At 36.6% G+C, this 24251-nt stretch overlaps 1 protein-coding gene and 1 long non-coding RNA gene across 6 annotated transcripts in view; one reads left to right on the forward strand and one right to left on the reverse strand.

Annotated features, from left to right (window-relative positions):
* Positions 1-11532, reverse strand: part of LOC105207974 — a 171475-nt gene extending 159943 nt beyond the window's left edge. The window contains exons 1-2 of the long non-coding RNA XR_005575460.1: positions 11219-11532; positions 10515-10633 (exon numbers count right to left, since the gene is read on the reverse strand). This is a non-coding gene — a long non-coding RNA (uncharacterized LOC105207974). The remainder of the gene's footprint in view (positions 1-10514; positions 10634-11218) is intronic.
* The window catches only part of LOC105207975 (regulating synaptic membrane exocytosis protein 2), a 197256-nt gene that overhangs the window by 154087 nt on the left and 18918 nt on the right, over positions 1-24251 (forward strand). For all 5 annotated transcript variants that reach the window (XR_003268193.2, XM_026130152.2, XM_026130151.2 and 2 more), the window contains exons 15-19: positions 1366-1424; positions 21264-21442; positions 21772-21987; positions 22512-22837; positions 23957-24136. Coding sequence is in view for 4 of the 5 variants with exons in the window: in XM_026130152.2 (XP_025985937.1) it covers positions 1366-1424; positions 21264-21442; positions 21772-21987; positions 22512-22837; positions 23957-24136 (960 nt within the window). In the remaining variant the exon portion in view is untranslated. The remainder of the gene's footprint in view (positions 1-1365; positions 1425-21263; positions 21443-21771; positions 21988-22511; positions 22838-23956; positions 24137-24251) is intronic.

Consider the following 24251-nt stretch of genomic DNA (forward strand, 5'->3'; position numbering starts at 1 on the left):
TGACAGTTTGTGTCTGGTCAGTTTGATCCCCGTACGAATGCTTACAAATTAATATGAAAATACCAATTTTATATAAACCCGCTAGTAACTCCCAACAAGAGACCGCATTTTATTGAAGATCGATATAAAAGTTAACGCGTAGAAAATTTCATTACATAGTTTCCGTAAAATCGGCTATCGTTTATCGATTTTCATGCCCCAAATACGAGTTCTACGAAAAGAATTTTACATTCGAGAGAGACCAATACCCAACAAAGTATTACGTATCCTTTACTGATTTGTAATATGTGATATGACTGTAAAACTCAAGTTTGACTGCATTTAATTAATCCGTGGTCAGTGGTGAAGATTGGTCACTTCGAAAGCGGGTCAACATAGACAAAAGAAAACACCTAAAGAGATAGCAGTCGCGTGGAAGCGTGCCTCTATACATTCTAGAAATAAATGCCTCCTAAGTAATACGAGCAGTGTCTTTTTATACAACAGATAAAAAAGTTCCGTAGTATTCTAGGACGGGGATGGCCTCTGACCGCTGACACGGTTTCGTTCTGACCTCGAAAATAGCTACAAAACGGACAAGTATTTTAGTATTCCTGAGTATTTGCTAAATTATTTATTCGCTACAAATTGGCCGTCCGTTCACAATCGTGAGCTGAGTTTCTGCATATAAAAGTATGCAATTTTTTAATAATCTCAGTCATTAGAAAATAAATCATTATCTACAATCTGCTATAAAGTTGATAAAAATCGCAATTTTAACATTTTTTTTTTTATAACTCTGGACTGAGATGAGTCACGAACTTTTATAAAGTTGAAAACGAAGGATCTGAACTACTGCTATAGGAAGTTTATGACACGTCCCAGTTCAGAATTATTAATCATTAAAAAATGTCAAAATTGGGTTTGTTAACAACTTTAATAGCAGATTTCTAAAAATCCTAATAGAGACATATCACACTTTGATTGATGTTTAGCAGCCAAAAGTACATGAGAATGACTTGTTAAACCTAAGGCAAAAACAGTTTGATTTTTTGTCGCTCAGTGTTATTATTAATCATTATTATCCCTCTGCAATTGATCTTTCTACTCTATACGAGAATAAAAAAATAATATGGCTCAGAATTATTGTATATAAACTATTCAATAAAAAATTTTGAACTAAACAAGAATTTAATTGTCGGAACACTCGGTTTTCACAGAAAAAATTAAATTTTTACTCATAATTTCGAGCTATATGTTTTTTTACTCTCGCATGACGAGAGAGGATGACTACTTCAAAGTCAGTGTCATCGCAGTCGTTATGGAAAAAGAGTTACGGAAGCGACATGAGTCACTGATACGATGCATTTTGATATATGTTTGCAGAAACCGAAACGGACAAAACGCCCTCGTCGCCGACGCGCAGGAAACTGCCAAAGACGCCGGTATAACGAGTTAATAAATTGACACCTAGACACATTGACCGTTTCTCTCTTTCTCTCTTTCTCTCATTATCCTACACGATGTACACGATGCATACGCAGACTCGGGGATAAGCACGCTTAGAAGCCGAGAATAAGAGCGTAAGGAAAATAGAAAGAGAAAGGCGCAGGGGAGCAGCTGAACAAAAAAAAAATGCTTCCACTCGCATTAGTCTCTCTTTGCTTTTGTATATAATAATATAAGTATAACTCATTAGCCGTACACGAACACGAACTGATTTGTGCGCACTTGTAAACGAGAGATGTGCACAGACAGCCGTGACGCGTGTGAAAGAGTGCGTGAGACCCCGCGGCTTTTAGCGTCGACGTGCAAATCAGTCAAAGTGAGCGAGCTTTGTGTGCTGAAATGTATCGTACGCGGTTTATAAAAAAAGAAAAATGCTGCTGTAATTACAATCAATTTTAATGTCTGCAGATCAATTTTGGCGACCAAACGACGTTCTGCTGGCAAGACTGCATTTACGTCTTCGATCATTTGTCCGATTATTCATTTACATGAATATAAACAGCGTGTTTTAATTTCAGCGTCAATATTTTATCGTAAGAGATGACTTACCGACTGTAACTGTAAAATTCACCCAGTGTGCGTGTACGTGCATGTACACACACACATACAGAGTATCTTGTTGCAATCGGTGAGTCATCTCTTATGATAAAACGTTGACACGGAAATTAAAACTCTCCCTAAATCGCAATTATTTTTTTTTTTATATTTAACACAAAAAATCTATCTATCTCTCATTTTCATACGTAACTCATTTTATAAGATTTTTAAAGTTGATGCCAATTTACAATCGCAAATTGAGATTTTAATTATGCGCGTATATCCCCGTTGACACAGTTTACATAATGCTGGAATCAAAATGAACGACCGTATTAAGCTTTTACGATAAATATCGGATAAATTTCGTACAATTATATTTTCACCGGGTTTCAATGGTAAATCGTTTCGTTTGTCCCACGACTGTTCCGGTCTTCGATTCGTCGATAGCACCGGAGTTACCTCCTAAATTTTGTCTTTCGGTAGAAATCTCACGGATCGCCAATCTTATCCGAACGCTTAGTCGGCGGTACTTAAGAAAAGCTGACAGAAGTCGAGTACTCTGATCGAGCGTTATTCGCGAGGAGTATATGGCCACTTGAATCACGCGACTAAGCCATTTTTATCTCGGTAAGACACAATGCGGCACAATTCCACCGCGCATTTTCACTGATCGTGCGCGAAGACTGCTACATGTAAATATTGTACGTATACTTCGATGTAACGGTGTTACTAATAACGCTGTCCCCTTTTGTTTCTCTCGCAAAGCAAAAGCATGTCGTTCGCGTTGTCGCGGTCGCTTCAGATAAGTTTACGAGGATCAGCATCGATGACGAGGATTAAAAAGTCTGTCCGATAGAACGGGGGATACTCGAGAATTGCGTAAGCGCTTACTCTCGAGCGTGTTTCTGGAGAATTAGGCAATTTCGGGAGAAAGAACTGCGAGATAAAAATCCAACTCCGATTGATCCGTAATACATAGCGAGATAGCAGCAGGATAAAGTTTTTGATCTGTAGCAAAAACTTACTTCGAGTTTGCGTGATTTTTAGAACTCCAGGCGCAAGGGTGTAATAGAAGTTATCGTATAGCTTTCTAAACTTTAGGAGAAATGGAGATACGAGATTATCATCCATCGCGTTTTGTACGATATTAGTCGGAGGAAACTAATAGCAAAAAAATTGTCCGGGGGTTCGTGAAAAACCATATGGAAGAATTTTCGCAAATCGTAATAAAATGTGTAACCGCTCTTTCCTTGCGCGATTTCACGTTTATTCGCTATTTATTAGCTATTCTCTGTTTCGGAATTATTTCTCAAGCCGTTGCGGCGATATCAGAATATTTCAGTGGCGAACAACATATCTACCATCTCCGAAAGCTATTCCATTTTTATCATCGCGCATTTTCGCAATTTTGAAGATTTAAGGGTCTTAACGTATACTTTATTTTTTTTCTTTTTTTCTCTCTTTGAAAGAATAGTTTCACGAGAATTCAATCATCATATATTGCGGCTCGCGTCGGTTATAAAGAATTTATTGCTGATTACCTTTGTTTTATTCTCCGCCATTCTATCGGTTTCACTCGTTACCATCGCGTGCTCTCGAGCTCGCGAATGCTCCGATAAGTATCTTACCAGACGTGAGAGTTTTAGCAAGGATGAACGAAATTCTTATCGCTCGCCCAGCAGCCGAGCTTTCCTCGAATTAGTTATCAGATAAAGTTTAAGGACAAGACTGTATTGTAGCTAGTAAAAAGAAAAAAAAAGCAGCGCGCTCGTGATTTATAGGTTCAACCAGTGCCGTGAATATCCGATAACACACTGTACGAACGTTCCAATACCGTGATACGTATGACACTGTTGGTATGCACGCTGTTTTCCAATCGATAGGTGGCGGTCCAAGCCGCCCAGTTGTTGAATACCCGAGCGGCATATGCAAGAGAGAATCTCGAAAAATATGCTGCACGAATGTCGCAATTATTCCATTGAATCGTTACTCGTGCGTTGAATATTACGCAACGGCTCGCGTTTAAAGCTACTCAATATTCGGATAGTACCTTGCGAGATGTTTGTATGGAGCCGCAGTTAACGAACGTATCGCTGAAAGCAAAACGTTCGCGTTATGTGATTGCCTGACATTTGTACAAAATTTAAAAGAGAGCATTTTTATAAAGATACGAATCTTGAACAGTATGTAATTATTAACAGAGCCTTTTATAGAAAAATGATGCAAAAATATATTTAAAAAAAAAGAGCACACGATCCTGCTGTTTTACATTTATTTGCATATTTGTTTAATTATAATTTTACGCGCGTAAAAGTTGTAATGTTTAATCGTTGAAGTAGTAAAAATTCCGATTATTATTCGACGGCACTGGTTTCTATCGGCTGATATCGATCGTAGAACTTGTCGACGCGACTCGAAAGCAACTTAAATTTATTAGTATCTACGTTGTATATGATCCCCTTTAGGCCATACAGCAGCACTCGTACAATCACTAGCAGAAATGCGCGTTACGGTGTACGCCGCTTTGTTTTCTTCGACGCAATCGCGGGGGTGTTCTCTCATACGTACGTCGGAATTTCGCAAAACGACTTGAAAAAATCGTGAAAATTGAGAAAAGACAACTTTTTGGTTACTCAATGAAAAATTCACAAAGTGTAACTACAGAATTGCAAAAATTTTATATCTTGTTTCACGCAGAATTTAATTCTGTTAAGAAAAGCGATTACTCAATTTTTAGTTTTCTCCTTTTAAATAACGGTTAGTTTTGCAAAAAATATTTTCTTAAAATACACTTATCATTTGCTTGAAACAAGCAATATTTACTTGAAAATATATACTAAATAAAAATTATTATATTAAAAATAATGTAAACAATATTTGCCTAAAATATTTTTTGTGTACACATAAAAAGACATATATTTGAATTATATAAGTAAATATTACTTAGTTCAAGTATTCCGTAAGTTCACATAACTACAAATCTATTATAAAATGTCAAATTTATTCAAAATATATTCTGGTAATTTATTGTTTCAATCAAGAATATTAAGTTAAAACAAAAATCCAATTGGTCCATTATCCTGACTTTTCTTCGATACAATTTTATAATATTCTTCGAAAGAGTATAAATTCTTTTTTTCAGCACGTGATAATAAATTTTTCTAAACTTTGTATGAGTAAGTAATATTTTAAGACAATTATTAAGGAAATATTTTTTTGTTAAAAACAATTGTTACTTACGAAAAGAAAAAAGCAAATTAAACGCTTTTCTTAACATCAGGATTGATATTTTTTTGTGTGTACCAAAAAGATTATTTCATCAGATTCATTAATTTATTGTTATTTGCTCGTTTATTATTCATGCCGTTATTGACAGTTAACGTCATTGTAAATATTAATAGGTGGAATCGACTTTATTATCAGTAGAGACGCGTTGTACCCATAGCTATAAAATTAAAGGGAAAATTTCTCGTTGAAATGTTACAGTCCCTCCCCAATTGAGGGAACATACATATTTCACGTATCATCGGCGATCAAATTCGCCGTCCCGGAATATTCGGCGAGTTTCAATTTATTGCCTTTTTTTCCCGCGCGTCATTAATACGCAGAATTTCGAATGCTACCGAGACCTGTCGCATGTTAAAATAATTTTATCTGTTAGCGCTAGGCACCCCGGCCTCTCGCGCAAACTGTTGATTCAATCGTTTACCGATTCATCCTGGCGCGGCGGCGCGGCGTGTTATCTTAACGGTCCTCCTAATTAATTATCGGAGTACACGACAGATGAATCGGCCGGGTGTGTAATTACATGCATCGATCAATCGCGAGCTTACGAACACCTCCGTCCGTCGGTTTCGCACACACGGGGAAGAGGCAAAATGCCTAAGCGACACCGCAACCGATTTCTGTCTGAAGAGAAAAGCTTTCGTACAATCAATCGTAGAGAATCGCCGTGTGAGCACAGCCCGTATGCTCATATCGCCTCCGAGGATTTTTACGAAAGTCATATTCGCATTTTCGCGAGGAGTGTCAGCATCGGTCGCGAGATTATTAGATATCTGGGAGCACGAGCGATTGAAAATTTTAACATGTAAAAAGACAAAGAAAAGAGATTCGTCGCCCAGATTCTTACTCTAATACTACAGAAAATGTTTGATACGTCCTACATGTATACGTATAAATAAAAAAATAAATAAATAAATTTGTAATGCGACACTGCAACTACTGAATTTGATAAAAAATTCAATTTTTTGGAAATTTATAGCGTACAGGAATTTGTTTATTATCAATTATTAATATGTGTGCAATTGAATAGATGTATTGCGTTAAAAAAATATATATATGTATATATATATGTACATAATAATTCAGGAAATATGCGGGATCTTTTGTACATGAAAGAGTTTCACCAATTGGAATTATAACTCTAATAAACAAGACTGCTTAACAATAAAAACAACAGTAATATGGTAACAATAGCATTGATTTTTATGAACCATCAGATATTTGATATAAAAATAGTGTAAATATGCGGATATATGCTAAAAGATAAATCAGGGGGTGTACTTTAATTTTGTAAAACAATTTTCCAAAAATTCCCGGAAAATTTTATTTTACAAAATTCTAGGTAAATTAAAGCAGCTTTTAACGCAGCTTTGAAATACCTTTATTTTATTATATCTTTTAAATGTTTCTAATTATACAAAGAAAAGTTATTTGAGCTCAAATAATGAAAAAGTAAAAATAAAGTTAAATATAGTAAAAGTATGGAATGCGAAGCGAGCACTGAAAAAGGAACATTTCTTGTTGCATTAATTACAAAACTGAGAAATTCAACCAGTAAGTCTGTTTGAAAACGGACGAATCAGAAAGATTGAATTAGCGGATTATAGTAAAGTCTAACAAGCATTCTAATTATACATAAAATCTCAAATCCCATTATAGTAATCAGAAATTCTACTTGGTTTCGCTACAATTCACTCAATCGTATACGTTAATATAATAAAATTATTTTTCTCAGTATAATTAAAAACATATATACGCTAATTAACAATGTGCTGTCTTATAATGTCACTGATTTTTAATAAAAACTCGCAAGTCACACAAAAATGTATGTGAATGAGAAAGAAACGACAAAGGTAATAATTTTGTCAGAAAGAGAGAGAATTAATATTTAAAATTAAATTCCAAAAATTTCCTTAATCTCCAACAAAATTCCAGGAAAATCCATAATATGTATATATTTTTTTTTTCAAAGATAAAATAATAGAAATATTCTGAAAATTCCAGCTTTTTCTCGGTAGTACGCACCCTGATAAACATATATTAAGCAATATTGCAACAATGAAATAAGAAATAAATCCCGCAGATTCTTGCAAGGAACAATATTAATTTTTCTAAGATTTCTCTCTATATAGACATAAGAACATTTTATATAGTAAATAGTCCTCCATTTTTAACGATACTATACTGGTGCTATCCTATTGATATAATCTCATCACTAAATCAATAACAACTGATCCAATGTGATACGTCAAAGTTTAATGATAAATGACCGACAAAGCTCTCTTTCTCTACTGTAATCGTGCATATGTACCGCAAACCTTCAGAATCACTCGTGCTCCCAGAAATATATTTCCCGAATAATTCCTCGTTTTTCTCGAGACAGCGAACGGGCGGAAGCGGAAACTCGCACGGCTCCTAGATATTAACGCGAGCTTCGAGACGTATAGAAGCGATTGTAAAGCGCGGATCAACACAGGAATGAATCTAGCATTTTAGCGCAGTTTTAGATATACTGGGTGTTTTGATAAAGTACTCATCGAATTAAGAATTCTTTCTCAATCGGCGTAAATCCGCGACGTGAGTGGAAGCTGTTAAGTTGAAACCTGGGTTTTCAACAATTTCATAAATTTCTATCTCTGAAAATCGTATGGGACATTTATTTCCAATTTTCGATGTACATTCGCGTAAACGCGGACGATTGCTGGAAGAGCGTTGCTGCTTCCGGTTTTCTCACACGCGTTTTTGAAAAGACTTGGATTAAAAGTCGAAAGGCTAAAGCCAAGCTTCGATAACTCGACCAGGTTTCGGCTTCGTTACGTCACTTGCAATAAATAACGCGGATTCGTCTGGATATATCGCATCAAGCCAATCATCTTCTCTCTTCGATCGGCCGTGTAAATATTACTCGATCTACAGACTAGAACTTTGTTATGGACCACTGTATCTCTCGCGAGAGAGATTTTTGCAGTTGGACCAATAAAAGTCCATATATAGAATATGAAGCTTGTTCGAACGCAATTTGCACATGTCTGACACGGAATGTCATTTATAATGCTAGCAGCGTGACAAATCGATCCCATGATTCTCCGTGTCACTTTTACGAACACGAAGTGGTCGATTCACGCGGTACATCGCGCGAATAAAAAACAAAAAACGCCGAAAATTGTTGAATCTGCTCTTCATATACGCGTGCTACATGCATTAATTATATTATATAGGGTGTCTATGATTTTTCACTTCCATCCTCTATGTTTCGGAAACATAGTACAAAATTGTGGAAAACCACGAAATGTGTATTCGATCATTTCGAGGGGCCACTCTTTTAAAGGGTGGAGTAGCCCCTCCAAATAATTGGACATGTATTTTGCGGTTTTTCATAATTTTAAATTTTGCGAGCAGATTTTATAGACACCTCGTAATATTTATTTATTTATTTATTTTTTTTTTTAATTCAATATATTTCGAATATTTAATAAAATAAATAATTTTAAAAAGTGATTCTCTTTCTTATGAATTTTTTCGTTAACCAAGTATGTTAAATAAAAATAATAAATAAGTTGCGTTAGGCAAAGATATTTTCCAACAAAGGCATTATATCTCAACATACGTAACTGCATACGTAACATAAAAAAAAATTTCTAAATTGACGCTTTCGGTCAGACGTACGCATTTTTCGCTCGGACAAGTCGTGTATATTACCTACAGATTTCTACCTTTATGAATGTTAAAGGATCAGATGGTATTCGTGCAGATTTATCGAGTACGTTTAGACGAAAATTATGTGTTTTAAATACGATTATCGAGAGTAAGACTAAGATTGCTACAGTGCTTAGATTTTAGACGCTTTCGACAGTTTAGGGCGCAGCTTTCCGAATCTTTCGGGCGCATCCTGCCTTTTCATCCCGATCCTGTAGAAGGATGTGAGAAAGGCCAAACGTTGTGCGCCACGCGTGCGTTTGTCGCCAGTATGCATTTACCGAAATAGCCAGGATTATTATATCTGCGAGAGCGTGCGTGTATCGCCGAAATTGATGAACTCTGTTGATCACGGTTCTCAGAAAAATATGTGCGTTTGGAAAATGATTGCGAAAATTATTAGTACACTTAAACTTTTCGAGTTTTTTTTTTACGGTAATTCAGGAACCTTTTATTTGTCATTTGCACAACTGGGGAGAGCTATAAAACCAAGAGGGATATCTCGCTCATTTACGTTGCGGAATGTACAAGGTTGACCGAAAAAATCCAGTGAGTGGGAAAAACCGTAGTAAATTCCGAGAATACTTGAGACTCTTTTACTATTTCAAACTTTATCCAGTGGTACAAATTAGCAAAAAGTAAAAATAATTATTGCATATTAAACGTGTTTATACAACTTTGTGCAAAATGATACTTTTAATTGTAAAATTAATAAGTCATTGATTTCATTTTCCTTTATTGTAACTAGTACAACTTATTAAGGATGTTCTCAAAATATAATTTTTATATTTCTTTTTATAGCTTAGAATGAAGCCAAAACGTTTGACGAGAACGTGTAGTTAAATTTTGTTTAATTATATTATCAAAACACAATAAAATAAATTTAATCTAATCAATTTGCGCACTGACGACCATGTTGATTCCTGACGGCTCATCTTTTCGAGCTGTAGCGATTAATTTTTTTAAGAACGAGGAGTCGAATCCAATTTCGTTAGAATTTTTATTTTCTTAATAATAATTAAACTTTGTAATAATAGTCTTTTTAATTTCAATTATAGTAATTTTAATTTGCGAAATACTTTTCTTAACAAAAATTTCGGAGATACAATTGTTGCTAAATTTTATATTAATTTTTAATTTCACAGGAAAAACATAATAGTAACAGAATTAAAAATTTGTATCTATATAATTGTTTCGCATTTACTGCTCAACAGCTTGTAACAAAAACTAATTAATTTACAATGTCGATTCTTATAACCTGTTACAGCTTTCATTTCGGATAAAACTTGAATTGGAACAGATGTTTTTCAGTTGACAATACTCTCTCGCCGTTTTCCATTTATTTTATCGTCTTTGATAGAAAAAAGTTTCTGCCGGTTTTTTTTTTGGAAAATACCGATTTTATTACTGGCACAAACTTTATAAAAAAATATGGCATTTTTCCTACCTCGTAAGTACTTGTACAAATATAATCAAACAACAAATAACATGCGAATATTCTACATTACCTCAATATAGATCTCGCTAGATGTACAACCTCGGTGCTCAATAATGTTCCTCGAGCTCTTCGCCGTTCCTCAGTTATCCTCAATGCTCTTTAATGTTTCTCATTGCACTCACTGTCGCACTGAAAGAACAATTTGGTTGATAATACAGATATGAAAATAATTATGTTGGATCATTAAAACAATTACATTGCATTGAAAAAAAGATTTAGCAGCTATTACCAAATTTAGTAAAGTTATCGAATTTTTAATTTTTATAATCTCCCGCTTATACAAATTATTATTGTTCAGCACTACCCCAGTAAGCATAAAATCATTACTATAATTATGTTATTATACAACGATGTTAAATAAAATGTAACGTATTCAAATATATTTTATTTAACGTTATACAACATTAATATCAACTCTGCTCGTGACTAGATTAGAGATAACGTTTTTAAAACATTTCAAAGAAAGTAAAAAAAAGTCAGCAATATTATTTTAAAACGCTTACAAGTGCGTGATATCAACATTGCTAAATGTTGCTTTAATGTCTCTTGCCTATTGGGAAGAACGGCTTAGTGACAAAAGCCTGCTAACTTTATCTTAGAAAAAGATAAAGATTCGTGATCGCGTTCAGCTCGTTAGCACAGTAAACAATCGTCCGCTGATTTATTTCACACTTCGGCATTCGCAATATAGTGTACACAGCGGTGAGAACTTACCTGGAGCGTTGCGGAATAATGCGCGCAATTGTCTCGTCTAATGAACGTGCGAGGAAAATCACTGTAACGCGCCCGTAGATATCGTCGGATTCCCCGGATCTCGGTGCTCCTCCTCCTCCTCCTCCTCCTCGGTGCCCGCTAATGAATAGACACACGTACTCGGGCCGCTCTTCTTCTTTTTCTCAATTGTGTGACCTTTAGATTTCCGAGTCTTCAATTAAACGTCACGGATTCACGATCGTTGAGCACCGAATCGCCAGAGAGCTCGGTTGTCCTAAGGTTTGTTCGCGTCGCATGCTCCGAGAGCACTTGGATCACTTGGATCACTTTTATCACCAATCGCAGCATTAGCTCTAATGCTGCGATTGGTGATAAAAGTGATCCAAGTGATCCAAGTGATCCGAATGCTCTTGGGGCACGCGACGCGAACAAATCTCTAGTCTACAGTTCAGGGCTCTCGACGAGGAGCGAGGAGTCCATACGAAAAAGATACCGTTCGTATCGCGCACACACGATCCGGCGTAAACGCTAAGACCGATTCGCGCTCATTGTCAGAGGCACTAGTGGGTCCTGTTCCAACCCACGAGCGATAGAGACAGACCCCGGCACCGTTGGCGCGTCGAACGTGAATGATGAACCGTAGGACGGTCGCGAGCCAGGATTTTCGACACCTCGAAAGCTTGTTGCGTACTCGGCCGTGAAAATACCGGGAAACGTGACGTAGCGCGTCGGCGAAAATAATGAAAACAATGAGAAACGACGCGCCGCGAGGACGTCGAACATTTGCGAGAAACGACGACGCGCTGCGAGTAAACATGGCGGAGGACGGGGAGGGCAATGCAGCTCGCTCCCCCCCCCCTCTCCACCCATGCCGCTCGCCCCGTGCCTCGATACTATCGATCTCGATCACTCCCTCGATGAACGACGTCTCGATTCGTTTCGATGTCCGGCGCGTTCGGCGAACGCGAACACAAATAAGAACGCCTTCGAAATGCTCGGCGGCCGAGTACGTATGTATGTACATATGTACCATTTGGCGTCGCGACGCTATCGCATCGCTCGATTCGACGTTTTGCGAAATAATCGTGTTGAAAAGCGGATTTTTCCGAACGCCAGTCCAGTCGAGCGAAGCGTGAAACGTAGCTTCGGCAGCGAGAGACATACTTAACCTTTAAGTAGGTAGGTGGTCGAAGGTTACGTAAGTAGGTAAGACTAATTATATTTTACGCGTAAAACACACAACTCTGACTGCAATTATAATACTTCTCTTGGTAATAGACAATTTATATAAATTGTAAAAAATGCGCGCGCGCGCGTGTGTGTGTGTATGTGTACGTATGTGTGGGCATGCTTTTGTGCATGTTTCTTGCGTGTATGAGTATTTTATAATTTACTAGATAGCGCGTCTTCTTTTTTCCACAGCTGTTCATTTGTTAATTTAATAAATATTTATATTAGTTAAACAGTTATGTAATTATTTGATAAAATAATTATATTAAGTAACCATTTATCTAATTATATTTAAATTAATTAATAAATTAAATAATTATTAAATGAGCAAATTTATAACCAATCGGAAACGCGGAAAGGAAGCTTCAAGTTAGATAAGATGTTAATTTTTAAATAATATATATTGACACACACACACACACACACACACACCTATTTTATATAGGTATTTTATAATTTATAAATTACCTATTATCAAGAGAAGCAAAGGGAAGCACAGACTTTTGCATTTTCTTTATCTTCTTAATGTTTTTAATATTATATAGTTTTACATTTAATATATTGAAATCAGATATACATATTAACAATTTTAAAACTTAATTACTTTTTTTCTATTTTACTCTATATTATCTAATTTACAATAGTTTACATATTTCACATGTTTGTCTACATAAAAAAAGTTTGTGCAAACACGTGTTACGTATTTGTTCAAGTAAAAAACGAGTGTAGACGTCATCTTGACTTTATTCAATTTCTGTGATACACAATTGATCCTTTGACACTGAGGATCGATTGTGTATCACATGAATTGAATGAAAATTACAAAAGTGAGCAAATCCATTAAATTTTGATAATAAAATTTATAAATATTTTAGTAAATTTATTTATTTTTGTAATTCTCATTAAGAGTTGCATAATACACAATCGACCCTCTGATTTATTATACTGAACTCGATCACGTGATAGTCTTTTCAACTTGGCGCGTCCTATACGCGACACGCGGAAAAACAAAGCGCAATGGCTTGTTTGAGACGCTAAAGATAAATCTACAATGTGCTCTTTTCTTTTTTCATTATTTGCTTTTTACCTGTTGCCTTTTTGCCTCTTTACACATAATGTTTTGTTGACATTGGCGAGATAAAAGCTGACGAACTCCGAAAGAGACAAGAAACGTGTGACAAAAAATAGGTTTGTCATTAAAATAGTGCGTAATAAAAAGGTAACAGTCGAAAAGCAAGAAACAAAAGGCAAAAAACATACTGTACATTAGTCTTTAAGGAAAATCTTGATGGCATCGATTAAATTACAATGAAAAGGCAATTCGCTCGAGTTTGTTTTTCGCCAGTGAGATAAAATACGACGAAATGATAAATATCTTCCGCGTAATCGTTCAATAAAGAACTCTGAAAGATATCTCAATGTTGTATTATGCATCAATTTTAAATATTCTGCTCACTGGGTTTCTTTAATATATTTCACAAGAACAAGCTCTCGTATGTATCTCTCTAACTTTAATGAAATTTGGTGAATTCGTAAGAGTAAAAATTTAATAAGAATTTTTTTATCCACAACCGAGCACATTTAAGGGGTGAAATCAATTCTTGAAGATTAATTAAATTTTTAGCTATAATTTCTGAACGAAGCATGCTAGCGTAATTTCATAAATGTATAAAATGTACAGAACTTCGAAAGAATACAAATTTCGCCCCTTACACACGTTTTAATTGCCAATAAAGAATGTATATATTTTTACCCCCTCTACAAACCTATCAAATTTTATTTTAAAATCAGAGAAGAACTGATTGGGAGCCTGTTCCTTGTGTCGGTGCAGTAAATTCTTTTTCTCTCTCTCTCTCTCTCTCTTTCTTATATTTTATTTATTTTATATCTAATCTTTACTACATATATTTAAGACGCAGAAACAGAGAGTGAAATTTACACTGTAAAATTATGTAAAACATTTGAAATAACGATTTCTCCAAAATCAACAGAGTTCATTGATAATCGGGACAGTTTGACGAGAGTGCGATATCTTATTGCCATATAAGAAACACAAATCTACGTTGTATACCGAAAGTTCTGTCTCTGTTCGCGCCCTTGTATGTCTCGTCGATGGTGGAATTCGCGAGAGGAGCAAGACGAATATATAGACGGTGCCTCTAAGTTGTGTACCATTATTACTTTGGCAGTTCTTAGAGCTCGCGCGTGTAAGGGCCGATACCTCTTCGTTTCCGATGTTGCAGCGTCGATTCTAAACGCCTTTAGCGAGTAATGACGTGAGTCAGAACTTTGTTAACGTAGAGAGATTGAAATAAAAAAAAAAAAAGAAGAAGCTTAATCTTACCGAGGCGGAAATATAGGGATTTCTGCAAGCTGTTGTTTATTAAGCGATATAATAAGATTTGCTGTACGACGTATCTGTGTGGAAAATATAATAGATTGATCGTATATAAATTTTATAACTATTAATAGCGTGTAGCACTTCTAGGGCTAATAGGCATGAGATCTGTCGACTCTTCCAGCGCGAGCTCTACGATAACGGCATTCATCGACTTCGTACGTCGTGTTACTTTGTAAACGGACTTGAAGCTTACGATGTTAATCGCGCCCTTTCCTAAAGCTACGTTCGCGCATTTTAAGTGTACCTCTCATTTTTAATTTATGCTTTTTTAATGAGGCGAGGCAGCATGAGGCTGAGAATTAAGGAAGCTCACTCGCGCTCGACGGAAATCGCCGTGCAGCATCTTTGAGTCCCTTTGCAGAGTATTTAAAATCGGATCATAAAATTGGATGATAGTGACGTTCGCGCGTCCTGCGGGATCCTTTAGCGACGTACGTACGCGATGGGGCAAAAGGAAAAGAAGGAAATGAAAGACAGCGCGCGCGAGCGTGCCCGTCGCTTTCGTGTGAGAGAGAACGAATGTCACGCTTTTCACTTTTCGCTTTTCACGTCAGAGTGGCAAGACGTGTTGCTACAATAAAGGCGCAACGTGCAACGAGAGCAAGATTCGAGAAAGAAAAAAAGAAAAAAGAAAAGAAAAACGCGCAGCGCAAGAAAACGAAAGTGTCAGTTGGGGCGAGTTGTGTCGTTGCTGTTCTCCTTTCTTTGCTTCATTGTTGATTTTCGCGCGGATTAAAATCGCCTGGAAGCGATCACCGTCGCGAAGCACTGTCGCGAATGTCGAATTTCTCACTTTGGCTCCGAACTTGGCCGGCGACCTTTACTTTTTCGACAGCTTGATAAAAAGAAAAAAAACAGGAATGGAATAGTGTCGAGCGAGATGTTGTTTATTCTTGTTAACCGTCTGTTACAATTAATATCGGAACCTCAAACGTTTTCCGTGAAACGCTTGCTGGAACGATTTTGTTCTCACCCAGTTGAATATCGCAGCCGACTATCGTTTAGCACTTGAATATACATATTTTCAAGTTCAACGGATTTATCGGATGCGTGGCACACGTGAAAACGCGGAATATTATTAAATGTAGCGTTACGTCGCTTATTTATTTCGTATTTACCATTTTACTTTGGTATAATTTTCGAAATAAATGCACGCTCGATAAAGGAAGAGAGTTATTTTGCAAATATGGGTAATACCGCATTTACAATGACATTTCAAAGAGGTTTGCTTTACAGAAAGTCACGTTTACATTTCTCTCTATAAATTGCTAATAAAATACGTACACGTATATACATTTATATGTGCGTTACGCTCTTTAATTTCTCCTGGCAAAGCTGCTGGACACTGTTCCAGATTTTCTCGGTATAATTTAAAGCCTGGATTCGCGATGAGGCACGTCCTCTACTACCTCGTGTTCTCGAAAGAGCGGTCTCAAAAGCCTGAATGGAAAGGAGAAACGGCGGAAATAGCTAAAGGAGATTCTCGCGGAGAAGCTCGACTATATGCATACACGGAGGCTGTGGCACTCGATCTTTCTTTACGTAATTTACCCTGCCAGAGAAAGATCATATATATGTATAAATGTATATCCATCTTCGTTTCAACACCGCTCTGTCTCTCACTCTCTCTCTCTCTAACTGTTTCTTTCTCCCCCTTATCACATTTTTGCACAGCTCCTCCGTTTCTCTTTTACGTTTAGATGTATCTCGCTCAGTTACAATGTATCTCGTACCCCTTTCCCCCCACCGCCTCCCCCACTATCTCGTTCTCATTCTTTCTCTCTTCTCTCTCTTTCTCTCTCCCCCGCCCCCTATCTCCTCTGTCTCTTTGTCTCTGAATCTTTGTCTCTTCTCGCTCATCCCGATGTACGATGGACTTACACGAGACTCCTCTCTGGAAGACTCCTCTCTGGATCTCTACACATCTCTGCTCCGTCTCTTTGCTCTACGTTACTTTAAGTAAATCCGTTACTTCCACCCATACGAATGTACATACTCGATGTCATCTACGTTTCTTTATATTATACATATATATATATACATGCATATATATACGCAACTGTATGTCTCCCTGTATATACCCGCTGATAAAAGCTGACCGCACCGTGTGTAAAGACAAAAAGATCTGTAACGATCAGAAACCAAAAAAAAAAAGAAAAAAAAAGAACTAGACAATCCGCTGAGACGAAAGAGAAATGAAAAAGACATGAAATGTAAGTTGTCCATGTTGAGCAAGTTTAGCATATTGGTCCTCCACGCTACTCTCTCCCAACTGGCACGAATTCTAGTTGTACGCTAGCGTTTCTTTCCTCCTTGGCGGCTCGTTTTTCTCACCTTTCTCTCTCTCTCTTTCTCTCTGTCTGTCTTTCTTTCTCTCTCCCAATTCTCTCCGTAACGTCTTTGGCTGTCTCGTTGTTTAGCTGAGTGATATTTCAGTTCATAGATCGTATACCAACCTCTCTCTCGCTCTACATACACACACATATGTATGGCTCTCTGTCTTTCTTTTTCTTTCTTTGTCATTTTTTCCACCCCTCCTTATCTGTCCGCTGCCCTTAATTTTGGTTGCGAGCGCAGACACACGAACACCAAACTCGTCCTGAGTGATGCACAAATGCCAAACGTCCGAGCGCATTGTCATCTTTGCGAGAGGTATCGCTCGTGGCGCGCGCTCGCAATTGGGATGCTGCGACTAGCTATCGACGGCAGTATGATCGACAATTCATTCAACGTCCCATCGATATGCAACGCGCTCGGCGAGCACGCGGTAAATAAATATAAACGAGAATTCAACGGCTCCGCGTCCGTTTGATTTTTTACCTTTGCTCGAATGCGTGCGTTTTTATCCAATGTTTGACGACCGTTCGGGACCGTTACGGAGCGACGAAGCCGATAATCTTTGACGATAACGACGAAACAAGCGCGCGGATCGCTCGGATGGAAAATGCGGGCGTTTGGTTGTTGTTACATTCTCGCTTTTCCCTGGTATATGTATACGCCGACAACCGGGGGAGGTATGTGCACAAGCGCAGATTTAATGGACGCACTTCCATCGGATACGTCGAGAATGAATTTTCCCAGGGGGAAAAGGGGGAGGCGGGAGAACGGTGTTGCGAAACGTATCACAATGCTGGCCGATTGTTATACTGGGGAAATGCGCGCTTTGGAAACAACCGTAGACTGACATTGTACATAAATGCTTGTCGCAACGGCTCTTCTTCGGCTTCAAAAGAATTTATGCACGTGTAACTCCAAAGCGAAACGGTATATCGATGCATCGGGAAAACGTTTGATAAACTCGATCTCGAAAACAGAGTGTCATGAATAATGAATGATATTAGTAATAATCGATCGTTCGAAAATTTAATTTATAATTAACGTGCAGCGTTTGGGAAACGTTTTCATAAGCAGCTCGCGCAAAAAGCAAAATAATTTTCCAAGAGAATTTTTTTATTTTTTAATACTTGATTGATAATTTTCATTAAATTCAACGTGATTACCGAAGCGGTGAAACTTGTACGCGACAATCCTATTTTAAACATGTAAGATTATTATGCGAAAAGATAATGGGAAGAGATAGTAAAGTTGGGGGTTAGATTATTTTCGTGATTTCTTCCCGGAATCTCATCGTCATCCTCATTAAAATTCATTTTTCACTTTCTACTTTAAATCGGGCTAAAAAGATTCCCCCATCCTCGCCCGCTTTCATCCGCGATAACTTTTCTATTCCCATTACCGAGAGACCGCACCTGTTAACCGAGATTATTCGTAAAAATAATCTCGAAGCATAATCTCGGCCGTCTTATGATCATTAATTATCTTTTCATGTTGTATTTGCCATTTTTCATTTTGAACGATATGATTTTAAAAATATATTGCAATGATTACACATCTATTAATAAATGTTTGCAAATTTTCGTGTAAATATTAATAAATTTATAGCAATACTATACAGTTCTCTCGATTCTAGCTTGGAATTTTATTTACTGTAACTTTTGGCATAATTTTCAAGATTCAATTTCTCTAAATTTGCTAATTAATCAAAATTACTGCTACTTGTATCTTTCGAACTCTTTTTCGTAAATATCACTTTATCTAAAAATTGACTACGTTACAAATATAATTTTGAAATTAGCATACCATCCGAAAGTTTAGCCATTAGAATTACCACACTGTATCAAATTTCAGTTTTGAAATTAGGATATTAGATTTATATTTACATTACGAATTCGTATCCTATTCCCGAAAACTAATGTTTCACATGAAATAACATTGGAGCTATGATATCAATTGGTTTCAACTTTCATTTAAATGGAACAGCAATAGGTACGATCAATTTGCATAAACAATTTCCTTTGGGAGAGAACGCAAAGCAATGGTAAACTTATTTTTTCTCAAATTGTTGTAATTCTAAATGGCAGACAGCAAATTGCATAACAGATATACTATTTCTAATGTGCACGTCATTGTCAGTATGACTTATTGCAGCCGAAGAAGCGCGTCGCGACGATACACACTTGTTTGCTTGCGTAGAAAGAAACCTTTTTTTCAATAAAAACATCTGTAAATACGTATTCCATCAGCTTACAGTTCGGGAAAACCGTACGTGAAAAGAAAAAGAGTGATGGACGATTTATGTTTTTTTTTTCGTGATAATAAAAGGCCTGGACACCCGGGAAGGCACGCAAAGTCGGAATGCAGAGAAGATGCGTGAAGTGATGTCGTGGAAACATCGGAGCAGGAATACAAGGAGAGGAGAAGAAGACTGACCGAGTGGAAAATATATAAATCGTCGGTCGTGTGACAGAAAAAGAAAAGAGATGTTAATGAAAATTAACAAAGGCTTGCTTTCAAACGAACGTTTTTCTTGACTGTATCGCACGTACAGGACTGTAATCCAATTACGTGTCTTCATGATGCTATTTTAAAGAGATAAAAATATCAAATAATAATTTTAATAAATGAATAGAGTGCCATTTTATTACTAGCTCTTTGAGACAATTTATTGCTACTCATTAAAACAAATAATAAAAAACAATTTTTATATATATTGTAATATTATAAGGTTTTTTAATTTTAGTTGCATTAATTAATGTTATGTTAAAATTAGGCATTACATTTGTCAATGTCTAATCTTAATATAATATTAATTAAAGTAATTAAAAAGCCTATATTATATATATATACGCAAATAAAATTTATTTACATCTATTTATTTTATTATATTCATGGCTTAATATTAAATTAATGACATAATAATTATATAATTGGTTTTTTACGTTTTTTTTAAATAAAACAAACTATTTTTAATGAAATCGAGAAATTATATTCGAAAATTCAAAAATCTGAAAATGTGTAAAGATTAAAAAATCCTAATAATTGTAAAGCTCCAAGAATTAAAAGATCTAAAAATTTCAATGTCTTTATTGAGATGTTTAAATTTTAATTTTTCTATTAAATTTTTAAACGTGGGAAATTTTATGACTTTACATTCAAAAATCTTTTGTATAAATTTCATATATGAGAATTATAATTGTATGCAAAATCTATCCAGATTGTAAAAAACCATGGAATTGTTCACATCATTTATAATGTCAGCTTTGAAATCTTAATTTAAACATTTAATTAAAATATTAATTATAAATGAAAATTGATTATAAAAAATTATTGGTCCGAATAGCTAGTTTGAAAGAGTGAAATAAAAATTAAATTAAAGCGAAGTAGATTAGTACTTTTCTCGGATTACATCCCTGCACACACACGATTACACACCCATAGTTGCTGTATGTATAGTCTGCGACATGGAATGGGTCTTGACACGAATAAAATTAAACCTCGAGGACTGCTCTTAGTTTGCTCACACTCTTCTTCTTTGTTTTATCTTCTCAACAAAACTCCACCGCGAAACCGCTTCTGCATGCAAAATTAACTCTGCTTCGGTCTCCTCAACAACCGCGAGTGGAGCACGAAGGTTCCGTTAAAAAAATCCTTCAATGTGTTCCGCTGAAAAATTTAAATACCTTTAACTGAATACCTTTATTCCCGAGTTTTATCCGTGTTACTATTGTAAACAAACTGGTTAGTAAATTTTTAAAATTTTAAAGTCAAAATAATTGTAGACCAGCTACAGGAATAAATAAAACATTGATATTGCAAAGTTATTGGGAAGTTATTGTAAAAATTCGTAAAAATTTTCGTAAAAATTTTTTTTTCGAGTTTTTATAATAATTCTCTGATAGCTCTGCGGTAATAAAATTTTATTGCTATATCTGCTGTACAACTATTTTGGGAATTACATATAGATTGCGGAAAAAAAAACAAGGAACGTTCGTCACCATCCGCAGGTTCAGAAATCTTTACCCCCCTCGGATTACGATGCACTGGAAACGTTAGGATTGATTTCGTATCTTTTAGGAACAAATAGCGAAGGAGAGGCAGGTGACCGGTCGCCTACAGATCCAGGTTTCGTACGAAGCGGAACGTAAAGAATTGGTCGTTTCGGTTTTTATGGCCGATGACCTGTGTACGCGAGAAGACACCGGATTCGGCATCTTGCCGGAGGCTTTCGCAAAGCTTATCCTTGCTCCGCCATCGTAAGTCCATGGACATCTCATAAATTTTCAGATTGAATATATCCGACACGTTGATCTTTCGCAAAATCGATTCTTGACCGTACTATAAAACGGTACAATGCAAAGAGAAAAAAATCCATAAATTTGACACTAAAGAAAAATTATGTGAAATTAGGACATGACAGATTGATTAATACCTAATAGAAGTTCCGTGTAAGCGCTGTTAACGCGTTTAATTGCTTTTCCAAGAGCTTCGCCAAATTGATTTCTTTTTCTTCATTTATCTTTTGTTTACTCTATGCTTCGACGGTTAAAATGAAAGGTTAATTAATCACTTGTGACCTTCGCAGCGGCGATGCAGCTCCGCTGAAAACTATCGTAGCCGAGCCGACCCAGAAACCCATCTGGAACGCTACATTGTTCTTTACTGGAGTTGATGGCGAGAGCTTGATGGAACGTGCGATCGAGGTGACTCTCTGGGATTACTGTCCCGATGGCGATAATGTGTTCCTTGGTGAATGCACTGTCGATGTTCAGCGAGCGCTTGAAAATGATAGAGCTGTTTGGTAAGTGCATTCTTTTTTTTTTTTAAGGACGGAGATCAAAAAAAACTTTTTGTGCTGAGTAACTGTAAACATAATTTGGTATGCGGTATTTGATTGTAAATCGATAAAACAATTTACAAATTTTTCCAGCTAAACTGCAAATGCTATAATACTTAACAATTATTGTAAATTGACTAGAATTAACAAGTAAGATTTTATATATGAATTATGAGATTTTTATTTCTTTCATCGTCTAAGAAGATTATGTTTTTATCATTATTAATAAAGTGCAATGTTTAATTTTCAAAAAATAAAAGAATGTCGCACAAGACCTATGTCAGTACTGACAATTTTTCTCTATTATTAATTATATTGTAAACTTGTCAACCTAATAATTTATCAAATTTTTTCATAAATAATAAATAGATTCGTAAAATGATTGATGTCGCGAGTTGTATACTAAGCAAACTGATGATGATTAGCAGCAGTTGCAAAGAATCGAGGATCCGTAACGTTCGTGTATCGAAGTATCTGTAAAATGTCAGGTATCGATTGGAGGATCCACGCGGACTTCGAACAGGCAAGTCGCCGTATTGTTCACCGCGGGGCTCGGTATCGATGGACGTCGCCCAAAGATTATTCAGGAAAGAGCTGCGGGATCGTAGCTACAGCGACGATACGCAGAGCGACAGCGGCAGCCCCGAGTTCTGTTTCCTACATCCGGATCATGCTTGGCACAATTCTAGACGTGGTTCCAGTCAGTCCGAGCAACTCGAGGTTGAGCCTTACGAGCTCAACCGGGATTACAGCAGATCCCTGCCGGGTAGCCGCAGGAGCAGCTTCCAGAGTCAGGGCGGCACTGATAGCAAGCGTGAGTGTCAGGCACGAAAAGATTCTGCACGGTCCAGCTTCTCCTTTCGAGAAATCGCTAATGGAAATGCAACCACGCGTCAGTAAGAGGATCCTCCTCAAGTAATTTCCATTAGTCTCTCGGGAGTGAGAAATTAATGTGAGGCTTAATTACGAGAATATTTAATATTATAGCAGGGTAGAATTTTAATCACAATGAAATGATATCTGATGAATAAAAGTCATATCGAGCCCCTTTTACGATGAGATTTAAGAAAATTTTAACTTTTAATTTTACTCTGACTAATAATTCTTAATATGTAGCCATATAATGCAAAATTAAGAGATGTAATAAGCAGAGAAAAGATATCGGATAAATTCTTTTTTTTTTTTTATTGTGTGAAATAATCTAAACTTAAAATTTATCAGACATGAGCTGTTAGCAAATCGCCATGATACAGTGTTTTTAATTTAATTTTGTGATTTTAAACGCATTTGCACAAATGTGACGCACTAACAATCAATAGAGATGAATGAAATTCTTGGACGCTGGAACTTTGGAAATTTAGCTTCTGAAAGATGTTTTTGTCGAAATTTTCGATATCGTACGTGGATACTCGACCCAATAAACTATGTTCCGTTCTCCGCTGCTGGCTACCATCCCCAAGCAAACTCTCCCTTCTTCTGTTCCTTTTCAAAGATGATAGAGTGGGACTATCCGTGATGCTATTGTTGGGTAACCTCGAGTGCTGCTTGGAAGCACTTGGCACGCTTAAGTAACAGCTTCCTCGATTATCGCTATTCGATTACGTCACTTCAGCTAGAAGACGCTCATGTAAACGTTGTAAACAACGGGAATCGATGCACCGCGAAGTATCGTGAAAAATAGCAAGCATCAAAGAAGCATTAGAGAAGCAAAAGGATAATATCATAACATTCTTTCTTCTTTTAATGAAAACACATATATAACAATTTACAATCTAGTTATTTAACAATTCCGAGCAATTGTGAACTTTCAGAGTTGAATATCTGTAAGTCAGAGTTTTATGAGTTAAAAGTTGAAATGTTTCGTTGTCATCGGATGTTATCATTCTTAGATGTCGCTAATTGTATCTAATCGCTCCTATTTAATTCATCGCAGGTGGAAGCATGTGCGAAGCCGATATGCCCGTGTACTACAATCGCGATCGGCGGCGAAGCTCGTTCACCAGACCGATGAGGGATCCGGAGGAGATCCTGGAGGGTCTACGAGCGTTGAAGGCGACCAAGGGCGAGCTTAATAGGACCATGAGCCTCTCCGGCGACAAGAGACGCGGCAGCCGTGAGTATAAAAATTTTCCTTGCTTTCTCTCTTTTAGCCATCATTTCGCTCGTTCGTTCGTCCGTCGTCCGTCTGATTGTTTGTACCTTTTTGTACCTCTCCATTCGTCACCACA

Source organism: Solenopsis invicta, chromosome 8 (genome assembly GCF_016802725.1).
Source record: "Solenopsis invicta isolate M01_SB chromosome 8, UNIL_Sinv_3.0, whole genome shotgun sequence".
Lineage (NCBI taxonomy): Eukaryota > Metazoa > Arthropoda > Insecta > Hymenoptera > Formicidae > Solenopsis > Solenopsis invicta.